The following is a 16,540-nucleotide window of genomic DNA, read 5'->3' as shown; positions in this document are numbered from 1 at the left end:
GACATATGACGAATTCCTTAATTAAGATATAATTGCGATGAGAAAAATGTTCTACATGTTTTTCGAGACTACTATGTTGCTAAGGGAACTTAGCAGTAGTTGAACCCTCACATCTATAAGGACGACTTCTTGACCTCTAGTACGAAAGAGTGAATTCTTAGTAATCTATCCAAAGATCAAAAGTGGACATGTTTATTTGGGATTACAACTTCTTTTTTTGTAGTACTTCCAGAACAAGTGGGTTTTTTAAGGCAATGTCAATGCACCGAGGACTATGTATGAATTCATTCAAGCTCACTGGGCGGAGATTGATAGGATTTAGACGAACAAGCTCTACCCCAAGAAAGGGCCTGATCCGACTGATGTTTAATCCAATGGCTTCCCCCACCAGAAGCAGTGATAAAATGAATGTGGATGGGTCTTTCTTTAGTCATAATAATAATTCTGCATGTGGAGGAATGTTCTAAGATCACTTAGACAGAGTTGTTAAAGCCTTCGCATGTAATTTGGGGAGTTGTTCTATTATGCAAGCAGAACCATGGACAATTATCAAAAGGATGAAGCTAGCTATAATTAGTGATTTTCATCATATTTTGGTTGAATCAAATTATTTAATGGAATTGAAATTTGTGAGGGAAGGGTGCCCCAACTTCCATCCTTGTAACTCCCTTGTTAAAGATATTGGATCTTTGTGAGTCGTGTTTAACATATCACCTGGAGACATACTCTACTTGAAGCCAATTCAATGGCTAACATTCTTGCTAAAAAAGGCCAGTAGCTCTCTTATGGCATTCATGTTTTTGACAACCCCCACTCCTAACATTCAATCAGCGCTGCATTTGGATGGATTTGAGAGTTTTAGACTAGGAGGGTCTGGCTAGTTTTGTTTTTCTTGTGTTTGTTAGGTGCTTCGATACTTTTATTTGCTTTGTTTTTTTCGTTCTTTGGGTCCTTCTCATAAAAAAATAAAAAATATATAAAATATACACAAATGTAATGAGCAACAAGGTGCATCCATGATAATAGAAACTCTGAAGAAGTAATGCAAAAAATACAATTGGGCTAGTAAGAGAACAAAAAGAAACTAATCTTTTAAAAGCAGATAGAGCAAAAAAAGATGAATCTTATTTTAGGAACTTTACTCCTGCCTATGTTTGAAGACATTATAAAAAAAATCTGGCATAAGCTAGGATGACAAAAAAAGAAGATAAGATAAAAATCCAGTGATAAAAGAGTGATTAAAGTGGGGGAAATAATTTCAAAAAAGGAAGAAAGCAAAACTAAGAAAAGAAAAATAGGATAACTCACAAAAAGTAGGAGGGTAAACACGCATTTATTAAGAAGAAAAATCATAAGAAAGAAACAATAGAAAAGTACCAAACAAAAAAGAAAAGAAGCGTTCAAGATTCAGAGAAAGGAGGAAAAGAATGACCCTAGAACAAGTGATGAAATCGATGTAGATGACTCAGAGGAAAAAGCAAGAAGAACTTAGAAACTGGTTCCCAACCCAGTTACAATGTAGTTATGAAGTTGTGGTGGAACATTAAACAACGAAGGACGGAAAGAAAATATTAACATAGATGATAGTACAATTAAGAAAAGAACTAGAAAAAGGAGGAGAGTGGCGCAACACTAGAGTTAGATTCTTTTTATAACGAGGAGTGCCTGTAGGACAATAGAGGAGATACTAATAGTGTTTTGGTATTTTGACATGATGTTTTGGTATGTTTTTTGTTGGATTTTGGACTTTTATCTCTTGTTTTGATTGAGTAGGAGGTGTGGTTTTTATTTAATTTTCGTGTGTTAGGGTGTTTTAGCGTGTCTTTTATAAAGATAGGATTTGTTATTTTTTTATTAGTTGGCTTAACTTATCTAGTTTTATTGAGCTCTTATATTTTACTTTCCGTTTGTGGTCGACAACCTACCTAAAGATCGGACAAAAAATATAATGATCAACAAAGCATTAATTAAACAATGGCCTGCAATGGTACAATGGCATGTAATAATGTGTATGATATAAAGACCATTAACAATAAGTTCATTAGAGATAATGGATTCTAATTATGGATTTAAATGATAATGGCTTCATCACATCATTGTAAAAATAGTGTATACGAATAATTATAAAATAAATTAATGGTTGAACCGGCCGTTTAGTATAATAGTGAATTTTATCAACCACAATATTTAGCATTTTTAGAAAGTGAGTTATGTGGTGGCATGAGGTTTAATGGCTAAAGGTGGCCAAAATTTGACCAACTAATATCGTGATAACACATAACAAGAAAAATCTCTCCATTGAGTGCATCAATGTTGTATCACTAGTTAAAGCGCAATAACTAAAAGTAGATTACCGCAAGGATATTTTCGAGATTTTTACAGCCAAATTTTTTTTTTCTATTACTTGAAACTTAGTCTGGGTGAACCAAAAACATGAAATGAAAAAAAAAATGGTTGGATATCCCGAATGAAAAATGAATGAATATAGTTTTTGAAAATGCAATTTTATTTAATAGATACTGATACAGGATAATATAAAATTAATGAAATTTCATTCATTATTTTAAAAAAAATATAAATATTTTTCGTTTCAAAAAGAATTATTTGTAGGAAGTCTGCAAAATGCAAATATTCCCTCCTAATATATCTTTGTTTAGGAACAGATTTGTCTAAGACCCTTATCATTTGTGTTATTTTGTTCTGATTTGTATTTCTCATATTCTCTTTGAGAATTTTGTGAGTGGTGTACTATCGAAAAAAATATTTATATTTTTTTAATGAGTAATTTGGTCTCTTCATTTATTATAAGATTAAAAATTACATTTAAATACGAGATTTAAAGGTATTAAATTTAAAGGTTTTTTTTCAATGAATAAAAAACTTGAATGCGTAATGCAATTCATTCTTCATTTTTATTTTACTTGATTTGGTAATTCTTCTAAGAGTAATGTATCATTTTTGTCCTCAATGTTTTCATCCTATTTAAGTTTCTAACGTTTCAAAATCGTCTCAATGTTGTCCTACCATTAACTCTATTAACAGATCAATAGATCACTAATGATAGAAAAATATTGAAAAACTTTTGAAACATTAAAAACTTAAATAAGACGATTTAAATGTTAGGTACAACTTTATAACTTATTGATGTATTAAATAGAAATAATTTTTATAGAAAAATAAATTTTTTTAGAAATATTTTATTATGTAAAAGTTAAAATATTAGATATGTTAACAAATTTTAAACTAGACCATATTCTATAACAAGCCAAATTTATTACTTGAAAAATAATCAATAACAATAATGCCTTCTCAAATGTAATAATCCCAATGGTATAGGGAATCAGAAAGCTTTCGGGGTCTGGCATCTTCTTGGGTAGCCTCCTCTAAACCAATGCACTGCACTCCTTGGTCAACACTACAGTTTCATCTCCCTCCAAGGCCTTCTTTTCACAGAGTGCGCTTTTCAAATAGGCCATAAAGGGAGGCATCTTCTCCAACACCTCAACAAAAAGGAATATTGATGTGTAAATTTTTAAAGATTTCCAAGAATTGAGTAAACTGCTCATCCTTAGTCTCCTCTTACAGTTTCTGAGGATGTTGTACTTTAAACTCTTGTGCCACCAATGGAGCGTGTAATAGTGTGCTCCCATCCTTTTTTTGAGCTTTTTCTTCCTCTAACTCCTTAGCAACTTGTACTTCCTCTTTTGGCACGGATTCAGTATCCACTGTGATGGCCTTGCACTCTTTTCTTTGGGTAGGCATTGTGTCACTGAAAAAAGTGAGGGTCTCTGAAGTCTCGAAAGGTATGATAGTTTGGCTTTGTACTCTGGAGTCTTGGGTAATGCAGGATGTGTATCAAGAGTGACCGGAAAAAGGTTGTCAGAGTGCCTTGAGGGGGGCATTCTTTGAGTCTTTTTGAGCATTCAGCACCCTCCCTGGCTCCCTTGATGGGCATTCAGTGCCCTCTCTGGTACTCTCTGTCTCTGTAATTTCTTGCTCCGGTGTCTCTTTTGCAACCTGCTTCTCAGTAATTTATGCCTCTGCACTTGCCACTTGATCACTTATCAAGGTGATGCTCTTGCATTCTTCTCTGAAATTTGGAACCATGTCACTGGGTCTCTCGAGTTTTCACTTGTGCATCTGATCCAATTGCATCTTTAAATCTCAAATTGAAGCTCTGGTTTCCTGCATAAAGCTATGTTGGCTCTTAGAAAAGTCTGCAATTATGGATGCTAAGTCAGGGCCATTTTGGGGCTGAGAAGGGAAGTTCTTAACTGGATTTTGATTAAGACCACTCTGAGAGTTGTTGGCATAATTCAGTTGTTGTCTCTGAGATTGCTCTTTTCACCCAAATCTTGAGTGATTCCTCCACCCTTGATTAAAATTCTAAGAATAAGGAGTATCACAGGGATTTTTGAAAGAATTCTCCATATAATTGACCTATTCAGGTATGTACTGGTCACTGTTGTGAGTTTCACCTTGAAGGGGGCCATCATTCATACCATAAGGAACGATGCTCTAAATTTTGGCAACTTAGCTCTACACGTTATTCAATTGTTGAGTGAAAAGGCTTATCTGTTGAACAAAGAGTTTGTTCTGAACATGAATTGCATCTGCAGTATCTGCCTCCTTAACTCTTTTCCTTATTGAAGTCCTTTCAGATGAGTATGAGTACTGGTTATTAGCAACCATCTCAATGAGCTCATTGGTCTCTTCAGGTGTCTTCTTCATGTACAAGGAACCACCTAAAAAGTTGTCCAATGACATCTTGGCCATCTCAGAGAGCCCTGCATAGAAGATATCTAGCTTGACCCAATTTGAGAACATATCATGAGGGCACTTCCTGAGTATCAGATTGTATCTCTCGCAAGCATCATAGAGCGACTCACTTTATTCCTGCATAAAGGTTTGAACATCTATCCTTAGCTTAGTCAATCTCTGAAGAGGGAAGTACTTGTTTAGGAATTTGTTGACCACTTTATCCCAAGTGTTCAAGCTCTCTTTAGGTTGAGAGTCCAACAACTGCTTTGCTCTATCCCTCACAACAAATAGAAAGAGCATTAGCTTATAAACCTCAGGGTCCACTCTATTGTTCTTCTTGGGCGCTAAATGCCAGGCTCGCCGTTTAGCTCCAGATTTAGCAGTGATTTTAGAAGAAAAGTATAGACTATTATATATTATTGGAAAGCTTTGAAAGTTGGCTTTTAAACGCCGTTAAAACCGCATCAATTGAATCTCTGTAGCTCAAGTTATGCTCGTTGGAGTGCAAGAAGGTCAGGATTGACAATATCTACTTTCTTCCTTTGTTTTTGCACAAAACTCCTGCCAAATTCACCCGAATTTCACCTAAAATTATAAAAATATCAAAACAACTCAAAGTAGCATCTAAAGAGGATTTTTGCACTAAAATATAATAAAACTTAATAATTTTTAACTAAAAACAACTAGAAAATGAAGGGAAAAAGGGTATAAGATGCTTACGCATCATAGTCCGCGCCAAGATCTGGGAGATCTTCATGTCGGCACTGAGCTCAACAATGACGGAAGAAAATATCGTGTCCTGGGTGAAATGAGGGCGACAAGCTCTCCAAAAATGAGACTTCTACGATGGTTACCTCACCGCCATCATGGTTGACGAGGGCGATGTTGCTACCATCGGAGCTTCCATTGCCCTCCTCGCCAAAAACGTGAACAAGATTGAACAATCAAAGTTCAAAGCACAGTCACTTTCGTCGGCTTCTTTTGCTTCGTCTTATCCAAGCGCCTCCTTGACTACCAGGTCCACTTCCTGGGGCCACTGCGAGGGTCTTATCGTTTGCATCATCAAGCTCTATCTCTTTTACAATTTAAGCTAGAAAGATTTGAAAAAGAAAAAAAGCTGATAAATTGATTCCATTTGAGATGGAAATAAGGACTTGTCTTGTAGCCAATTTGGAGAAACTTACAATTGCTTTGACTTTGGGATTACTGATTCAATATTTTGAATGAAAACGAATAATTGAAAAAGAAATTCCTATGATTGAAGAAAAAGGTGGATAAGTGGAGTGATAGCAAGGGTTTTGATGGAAAGGTGGTGGTGGTTGATTCAGAGTCAGCTGTGAACGCAGTGGCGGCTGCGATAGGAAAAAAATTATAGAGTCCGTAAGGAATGGCAGAAAAAAAAGGGGATAAATCGTTTAGAATAGGAGATGAGTATTTACAAAATTATAATTTTGTCCAACAAAACTTAATTTAATTTTTTATAGTCAATTTTATCAATATTTAAATATTTCTTAATTAGAAATGACTATTTACTAAGATAATAAAATACATAATTAAATAATTAAATGTTACAAATGTTGTTTTTTTAATTTTTTCAATTTTTTATTTTAAGAGATTTTTTCATAAATCTCATTCACGAAAAGTTATTAATTATTACTATATCACCTAGAAATACTAATGACATTTATAAATTAAATAAATATGTTATATCTATTGCTAATAAAACTATGGAACTAATGCACTACACATTCTCAACCGAATAACGACTTGTAATTATTTTTTTGTGCAAAATTATTGATATTTATCGAATTATTTTAGGCAACTAAACTTTTTACATAATTAAATCTAATTAAATTATGATACATAATATTATTTAAATTATTTTTTTATCAATACTAGATGTAGGTTTATTTATTGTTTTAGTAAAAGTATATAAAAAGTACATAGTATATAAAATGTAATAATTCAATAGATATATTTTTTTTTTAAATTTTCTTTCTCTTCAGTTATGAGAAAAATTTATTTTTTCTCTATTCTCTTCACTCTTCTATACTTTTCTCATTTATCCATTCTCTAATATGTCGGAATACTTGAATGAAAGAAAAAATAATATCTTATGACAAAAGGGACCATCTTTCCTTGTGAGAGAGCGATCAAGTTGATAGTCAGATTCTTATGACTTCTATAGATATTCAGTACATCCTTCCTCAAGAGAATACGGGCCGTATATACGCTATCAACATTTCTATACTTGATGCCGATAGAGTGTCATTTGCTGCGGTATCTTAAGATGGACAACAAAACTTGCACCATGTTACCTGAATTCTCTTCAACAATAAGAAAAACTTATTTTTTCTCTGCTCTCTTCACTCTTTTATACTTTTCCTTCCTCTATTATGTAACATGTCGAAATACTTAGATAAACTTCTTTACAGGATGGTAGCTTGGTACGATAAGAATCGCGTGGTGCAGAAGTAATATCCTATAACATAAGGGACTCTCTTCCCTTATCCGGAAGCGATCAACTTGATAATCAGATTTTCAGGAGTACACTATTCGCTAAGAGAACAGGGCCGTACTTTGGTACTAGACGTCGATGGAGCGCTATTTGCTGCGGTATCTAAAGATGGACAACAAAACTTGCACCATGTTACTTAGATTTTTTCTCAACGAATATTTTTTAAAAGGGATTTTTCATTCTCTTCAACAATGAGGAGAATTTATTTTTTCATCATTCTTTACTTTTTCTTTCTTTATTCTCTAACATATCGGAATACTTGGATAAACTTCTCTATGGGATGGTGGCTTGATACGATAAGAATCACTGTTATTACAGGACCGTCTTCTCTTTTCCGAAAGCGATCAAACTTGATAATTGGACTCTTAGGAGTTTCATAGATGTTTAGTACACCCTTCATCAAGAGAATACAGGCCGTATATACGCCATCAATATTTCTGTACTTCACGCCGATGGAGTGTCATTTACTGCACTATCTAAAGATGGTCAATAAAACTTGCACCATATTACTTAGATTATTTTTTTTATCAATGGTAGATATAGGTTTATTTATTGTAATTTTTTAGTAGGAATACATAAGAAATACATAGTATATAAAACATAGTTATCAAAATTGAATCGATAATCGACCGGTGAAGCTACTAGGTCACTGAGTTAGTGGTTCAACCGATGGGCCAGTAGTTGAACCGTTTGACCTGGTAATAATTAAATAAATATATAAAACTATTATATATAGATAAAATTAAAAATAAAAATAATTTGTTGATAAAAAATAAGAAACAATCAAAATTTTAAAAGAAAAATAAACATATATAAGTTAAATTACATAAGTAAACATGTGAGGTTAAAATTATTCTAATAAAATATCAATTAATGTAAGGTTGTAAGTTTGGAGCATTATTTATGTGAACTTGAGTATTATATATCCTATTATTAACCTATTGTAGAATAAAAGTGTATCTGGTTCACTGGCAAGAGAGTTATAGTTTTATACAAGCTTTGTTCTAATTTTTTAGTGAAAATACATAAGGAGTATGTAGTATATAAAGTATAATAACTCAATAGATATTTTTTTTAAAGAATTCTCTTTAATAACGAGAAAAACTTATTTTTCTCTCTCTTAATCTCTTCTGATCTATCAAACCATCAACATCACAATTTAAATAGTTTAAGACATGAAATTTTCTTCACATAATATTTTTTTTCCTCTTTCTCTTTTTCATTGATTATTTTTTTCTCATTTATTTTTTTTGTCCTATTTTTTTTCTTTCTCCTCTTTCATCATTCTCATAATCATCATTGTCATCGACATAATTTTTTGTATAGACATTTTTTACTTGTTCTTATTTATATTTTTTGTTTATTTATTTGTTTATATATTTTAAAAAAATTTGAAAAAAAGAATAAAAAAGAAAAATAGAACACAAAAAATAATAATGATAATGAATAACATATATAAAATACAAAAATAAAATAAAAATAATACCAAAATTTAATATAAAAAGTTTACCACGATAAACACAGAATTTGAATTAATTTTTTTGCACATGCAAGATAGTTTGTTGTTTAAGACTTAAAATGTACAATTCAATTTTAAAATAAATTTGTTTAGATCTTTTATTTTTGAAGTAAAATATAAGAAGATACAAAATTTTTTTGTATTAATAACAAAACATAAAAAAGAAGAAGAAGAATATGTTGGAAGAAAGAAAAAAAAGATGAAATACGAAGAAAAAATAAAAGAAGAAGATATCTTGGAAAAAAATTCGATGCTATGGTTGAGAAATTTTGTTGTTATTTTTAAAAAAAATTGGTACTACTTTTATTTCTAATAACTTCTAAGTAATTAAAAAAATTTTTGTTTTATGGTTAAGAAATTTCAGTGTCAAAATTTAGAAATTTTTTCTATCAAGTTTAAAAAATTTCAATGCTATCTTTCTAATAAATTATGCATAATTCAAAATTCTCATGTTATTCTTTATTTTTTCATCTTCTCCTTCTCATTTTACTTTCTCATAATTTTTTTTGTTTTCACTTTTTTAATAAGAATAAAAAAAAATAGTAACAACAATAGTAATAAAAGAACAATGACAACAAAAAATTACACAAAAAAAAAAACACGAAGAAAAAAAAAGTGCATGATAGATGTACATCTTGTCTAAATGATTTTTTGTTGGCTTTGATTATTTATTATCTATTACTAATTTTACAACTAAAATATGTCATACGTCACTTTTTCATTACAATTGAAATCAAATATTTTTCTCCAAAATTAAAAAGTTCTACCCTCCTCGCTACTAATTTTACAACCAAAATATGTCACATATTACTCTCTTATTGCAATTAAAATCAAATCTTTTCCTCCAAAATTAAAGAGTTCTTCCCTCCTCTTTACTGATTTTACAAACAAAATGTGCCACATGTCATTCTCTCATCTACCTCTCTCCCTTTTTTCTATTTCTCTCTACCATTCTCACTCTATATATATTTTATTATATATTTATATATTATTATCTAATTTAATAACCAAATATCTTACATGACATTCTTTTATTAAAATTGAGAGGAAATATTTTTCTCAAAAATTAATAAACTTCCATCCTAAATTCTCTCATCTATCTCTCTCTTTTTTTATTTCTCTCTACCCTTCCCACTCTATATATGATTTATAATTTATATTTTATATTAGTAATTTAAGAAATCAAAATGTGTTATCCAATATTTTTTATTATAATTAAAATAAAATTTTTTCTTTCAAAATTAACAAACTCTCTCTCTCAATCTTCATCTTTATCTTTCTCTCTCTTTTCTCTCGTTCTCTATTTTTTTCTATCTTTTTATTCTACAAAAATAAAATTAACAAAATAATATAATTTAAATAACAAATATTATTATTATATATATTTTTTAGTTTTTTGTTTAATTTTAAAATTTTACTGCTTATCTTTTTAATCTATATTTTCATTTCTCTTCTTTCAAATATTTATTAAATATAATTTAGAGAGAATACTAGTATTATGATTAAAAGTTAAAATCAAGATTCAATTGTTTAAAAGAAATTGATTTTGAGTTACTTTTATAACTATCAATATAATTTTTGTTATGCTAGTATCCAATTATAATTTTATATTTATAGAGAAAAAAATATTATTTTTAAATAACAAACATAAAAATTAATTATTTTTATTTATGCAACAGACTTAACACCTAATCAAAAGTATACAAGTTAAATCGTTTTTAATTTTAGATAACGAATATTAAAATTAATTATTAGTAATAAATTAAACTCTTTCACATGAAAATAATAATTAAAAATTTTATTATTTGATTTTTTTATCTATAAAAACTCTTTTTTTCTACAAGAATTTTTATCTTTTATGATCTTTTTGTAAAAGTAATTTGATTCTATAAATTTTTTGTGCTATAATCTATATTATTAAAACAAAATCGATGTAATTTTAAAAGATTTATATTTTTATAACGTAATTATGGATAAAAATACTAGTTAACAAAAATATTTGAGAGTTGGATTTGGTATTTGTTAGATTTGGTTAATAAATATATAAAAGAAATAGTTGGGAGTAGTAAACCCAAATCCCAATTATGTAAATTAATTAATTAGGATAAATTAAAGACGGCAATGACAAGAATATTATAATGTTAGAAAGAAGAAGTGAGGTCAAAATCGTCAAATCGAGTAGGCGACAGGGTTGAGTGTTGGGTATGGGTTGTGACGGGAGTATTTTTTTTGTGGTGCTGCTGCCATTGGGCTAACCAGGGTTTCAACAATCCACAATCCCAAAAACATATAAAAAAAACTAGAGGGAAGAGAGAGAAGAAGAAGAAGAAGATAATAATTAATTTCATAGTCGATTCCAACTTCCAAACCCCAATTTCCAACCGAAAAGAGAGGGAATAAAGAATTCTTCACGAAAAAATTCAGCTCCATTTTTTCGTTTCATCTCTTCCTCCTCTGATCTTACAGGCCCATGGATCCCTTTGAGTTGATTCGCAAAGGTCTATTTTTTTTTATTAATTTAATTTTATTTGTTTGGTTGTCAAACTTTTATTTATTTGTTTCTTACTCTTGTGAATTTCAGATCTTTGACTTAGCCTTATCGATATATTTTTGCTCCTTTATGCAATTCGCAGCTTTTTTGGTTGCCTTTGTTACTTTTAGTCATTGGGTTTGTTTTGGTCTATTTCCTTGTAAGTATCTGAAGGTTGTGAATTGCTCAAGATCTCTCAAAGTTTGCTAATTTCGTATTGGGAGGTTGCTTTTCTCTGTGTGCTCTCATGATTGAATTCGTCACTGTTGCTGGAAATTTCTGGATTTCTATTTTTTGTTTATTTGTTTCAGTGGATGTTCTAAGTACTGACTATTCACTGTTAGAGAATACTATTTACTGTGAACAATTGAAGTTTTTAACAGTGCGTTCTATGTCTTCCTATTTCTGAAACAATTTATCTCTGTTCTTCATCTTTTGTTTTTTGGTATACAAGTGGCGTCTTCTGAACTCGAACTGGCTTTACATGTATTTTGTTTGCAGTGATGCTAAAATTAGCTATATCTCTATTGTAACTTAAGCTCAACTGCTTTGCCCATGTTGTAGTATACGTCATGGATGTTTAGGATATAGTTGTAACTTAAGTTGTATAATGAGTTGTGGTTTTGGCATGTTCATCTTTTAATTCATTTATCAACATAATGTGTCAAATTTGTGTGAACCTTTTTATTTTCCCTCTTCTTTCTTTTGGCAGCTTGTCTGATCAATGAGCATGATCAAATTGATCCATTTTGAGGGTTTGGGTGAGGCTGATTGGACATTACTGCAACTTTAGTTAGAGTCTATGTAGTTATTTTGTTGACATCCTAGTTGATAATGAACTTGTCCAAGAAAGTATCCCAAACGGATGCAAAGCTAAGCAGTCCAAGCAAGGCAACCACTTTGAATCCAAATGCCGCAGAGTTTATTCCTTTTTCTCTCAGAACACCATTTTCTGGAACCACCAGCTCGGGTGATGCAACAGCAAGGCTGGCCAATGCTGGAGCTCTTGGAAAAGCCGTTTTAGATAGATCAGAATCATCCATTTCAAACAATTCAGAAGATGAGATTCACCAATACTGGCGATGTCAGCTCCCTGATGATATAACCCCTGATTTCAAGGTCGTGGGAGAAGAGTCCCAAGGTCTTAATGACCTTTCTTTAGCAGGCTTATCCATACATGATGACATTGAAGGCTTGATGTTTCATTCCTCTAAAGGAAGTAGATATATATTCAATGAGCAGGAAGAATTATCTCAGCAGCACATTAATGGCAATAACTTTACTGATAGACTAAGGTTTTCCAATTCTGGCTTTCGGGAGGATCCATCTTCAGGAAGCACTTTGATCACTTCAGCGAATCCTTGGGATAGGCCAATTGGGAGTGCCAACAAGCTTGTTAGCAGTGGTCAAGAGGGGCTTACTTATGATGACAACTCAGGACATGGATTCTTAAATGACATCTTTGCTGAGAATGCAATCGTGGATGATACTAATTTGAACCCTTTGGAGTTTTTAGCTTCTCTGTTCCCTGGTTTTGCTGCAGAAAGCCTTGCAGAGGTTTACTTTGCCAATGGATGTGATTTGCATATGACCATTGAGATGCTCACACAGTTAGAGGTAGGTTGATCTTTGTGTTACTATTGACCTCTAGTCAAGTTGTCATTTCTTATTATTCCCATATCCCATGTTTGCCCGCGAAAATGTTTATGTTATCAGTTATATTCATGCACATCTATGTCCGACCATGTTGCAATGCACTTTGCTTTAGTACAATACTAAGTCTAATGGGATGGATGCTAAGTATTTGGAGCACTACCTGTGCCTTGTTTTGGCAGGGAAGAGCCGGCTCCCCATAAAGTTGAGGTGATTCAAGTGCAACCTAGCTTCCAGTTTCTATTCGCTGTTTGCCTGGTACTGGGGAAGGGGTTTGTTAGAGATACTTACATTTTTGGTTTTAATACTTGTTTTTTGTTTGTTTATGTGATGATGATCATCTGCTTGATATTATGAAGAGATTGTTGACATTTTATTAGCATTTTGTTGGATAGATCATCTTTTCTTTGTATATGATCTAGTAGTGCAACTTTTCTCTGTCGTAGATACCACTGTCATCTCTTAATTTTATTTCACTGAGGTCCTACTTTTCCGTTGAATTTTATGTTGATAATCTTCATTTTCTTTGTCCTTTTTTTACTCTGAATTTGTAGCTCCAAGTTGATGGTAGTTTCATTCAGAATCTGAATTCAAAGACGCTGTCATCTCCCAATCTTAGTGCAATGGACTTCCCTGCACTTACATCAGCGGATGGTCATACTGCTTCTGTCAGATTTTCTGTAGATAATGTCCAACAAAGTGGCAACCCTTACCGATCATCTGACAAAGACATCCTGTCTTTCAAAACTACCTCTTCAATTCCGTCTAGAGGTGCTATTGACTTTGCTTCAGCTGTGAGGAAGCTGGCTTCTCAGGACTCTGGTATTTGGAAGTATGATAAAAGTGGTTCTGGTGATGCTGCCATTGGCTCAAGCAGGACATCTCATGTTTTGGCTGGCTATGATGGTGGACAAGGGAGGGCCAGCTTCAGTGACAGGTTACAGAATCGTGGTTTAGCTCGGGGGTTAGCACCTGTTTGGCTTGAAACTGGTGACACAGTTGGTAAATAATTCTGTCTATACGTTTCAGTTGTGGGATGAATTCCATCTATACTCTGTTTTGATTAACTCTTTGACATCACACAGCAAATATGTACTCGGAACTGAGGGAGGAGGCCCGTGATCATGCACGCTTACGTAATGCATACTTTGAGCAGGTGGGTGTTCGATTATTTCTTTGACTAAAGTAGCTGCAAGTGAGTGAGGATCTAAGACTAAATTTATGATGTATATTGATGCTTCATTTCTGTTGATTACATTTCTTAACTCTACTCCCTTTCTTAAATCATCAGTATAACTGTTGATAATCAAGTTGGTACAGGATATTACAGGTAGATATAATAAAAGGCTGTTACCCACATGAAAATGAAAATAATTAAAAAAAAAAAACAACGAAGTCCCTACCAAAAGCATTTGTACTTAAGTTAGTTTATGTGTGACGTTAGAGTTTTTCTTTTCTTTTTTTTTTTTTTTTTTTTTTTTTTTTTTTTTTTTTTTTTTTGGTTCAATTGTATATAATTTGTAAACAGGCACGGCAAGCCTATCTTATTGGCAATAAAGCCCTGGCAAAGGAACTTAGTGCTAAAGGGCAAGTGCACAACATGCATATGAAAGCAGCTCATGGAAAAGCACAAGAGTCTATATATCGCCAGAGGTTTGCTGTTCCCTGCCTCCTTTCATGTAGTTTTGGTTAAAATGGTGGGTTTATATGATTCATGTTGACAAGATTTGGAGAAGGTTCCTTTTGAAGAGCAGTCTACTCTTTTCTGTTCAAACTTTGGTCACCTTCTGCATCTTTCTCTTCCTCTTCCTTGACTTATCTTTGTGCTGATTGCTAGCCATTGAGAACAACAATGATTGTATCGCTTGATTAAGAGGCCGAGGTTTGATCAATCTAAACTTTGCATAAAATTGTGATGTCAAGTTCATATCCAATAGCATAAAAAGAGAATTGTGAGAAGTTTTAGCGTTGTCATTTCACTGTCTATTAGAATATACACCACTAGTGATGCAGCATTACCTGGCCGAATAGGCATATCATTGTCTGAATTTTGTGAATCGGAAGGTTTCTTTTCATTGTGACTGGTTTTCTTCCAAGTGTTGGATTCTCAATTTTTCCTCAGTCACTGCAAATTTTGATTTTTCAGGAATCCAGTTGCTCCGGAGATGCAGGGCAATGGAAGAGGGCATGAGAGGATGATAGACTTGCATGGGTTGCATGTGAGTGAAGCTATTCATGTGTTGAAATACGAACTGAGTGTGCTGAAAAACACGGCCAGAGCCGCCGATCAGCGCCTGCAGGTCTACATTTGTGTGGGGACAGGTCATCATACGAGGGGTTCCCGTACTCCTGCAAGACTTCCGATAGCTGTACAGCGTTTTTTACTCGAAGAAGGTCTTGATTTCACAGAACCTCAGCCAGGCCTACTTCGTGTTGTGATATATTGAGTGACGGATGTTTTCGAGTTTTTGACACGGTTAAAGTTGGTGACATTGAACACAATAGAAATTGTAGTCATTCTTGTATGTTGTATATGGAAGCAAGGCCTTATCCAAGCCTTGAAGATAAGGAGGAAAACAAAAAATTGAAAAAAATGGAGAAAATGGAAAAGGAGAAAGAGAAAGAGAAAGAGAGGTTGGAGAAAAATTAAAGAGAGGGGTTGTAGCAAAATTGTATCATTAAGGTTTAGCTGCAGATTCAGATTACATTGGCAGGACTTCACATTAGCCCGTGTTATGGGATCATCTTTTTTCTGTTAATCTTGTACTCTAGTTTTTATATTTCTTTGTCAAATTTGTTCTTCTCCTCTTTTGATTCATATGTAACTTAGAACTCAGTTAGTCAGTTACCACATAGATGATAGAATATCTGACTTTGTAAGCAAATTCAGTGCCAAACAAATCTGCATCCTGAGACACACTTTCAGAATCAAGACAATATGTTCCGGAGGGCAAAATTATTACATTTTCTATTCTTCTTGAAAGAGGAGAGGGATGATAGTGTGATAACAAAGGAAAAATTTAGGGCCCTTCTCGACAAATTAGTGCACTGTGCACATACCATATCATATATTATTATTAAAAATATTGTTACACATCTAAATTTCTTTGTTAACTAAATCTAATTAAGTTAGTTTAATATAATCAAAATTACTTATAACTAGCATTATTTTAAGTCTTATTGATTTATTATTTAACTTGGTTGGATTTAGTTCATAAAAAGACTTGAATATGTAGCATTATTCAATTATTAAGGTTTTTTATTTCTTTTTAGATACTAAAAGAAAGTGTTTTTGCCCTCTCGGGCAAAGAGGCATAAGAATATTTTTTAAAAAATTGATTATGTGTAACTGTAATTATATAGTAAGTATTTTTATTAAATAAATTATTAATCGAATCAAGTCTATATTCACAAATAAAGTCGGGGTAGTTATGTTTTTCTACCCAAAACTCAAGTGACTATATTAAAGATAGTTATATGTACATAATATAAATAGAAAACTTTTTAAATATTCTTGGAGCATTGATATTTTAGTAAGTTTAATCATTTATTTTAATTA

The 16,540-nt window shown here is 32.2% G+C and overlaps 1 protein-coding gene across 1 annotated transcript; it reads left to right on the top strand.

The window, feature by feature from the left end:
* The first annotated feature begins 11,052 nt into the window (after positions 1–11,052).
* Positions 11,053–15,945, top strand: LOC107470648 (polyadenylate-binding protein-interacting protein 7). The gene is made up of 6 exons (XM_016090043.3): positions 11,053–11,296; positions 12,041–12,945; positions 13,536–13,983; positions 14,067–14,137; positions 14,510–14,634; positions 15,128–15,945. The coding sequence occupies exons 2-6, from the start codon at positions 12,163–12,165 to the stop codon at positions 15,426–15,428; spliced, it is 1,728 nt and encodes a 575-aa protein (XP_015945529.1). The 5' UTR covers positions 11,053–11,296; positions 12,041–12,162; the 3' UTR covers positions 15,429–15,945.
* The last annotated feature ends 595 nt before the right edge of the window (positions 15,946–16,540 follow it).

The sequence above is a fragment of the Arachis duranensis genome, chromosome 10 (assembly GCF_000817695.3).
Source record: "Arachis duranensis cultivar V14167 chromosome 10, aradu.V14167.gnm2.J7QH, whole genome shotgun sequence".
Lineage (NCBI taxonomy): Eukaryota > Viridiplantae > Streptophyta > Magnoliopsida > Fabales > Fabaceae > Arachis > Arachis duranensis.
This window is presented reverse-complemented; position numbering and strand designations above follow the sequence as displayed.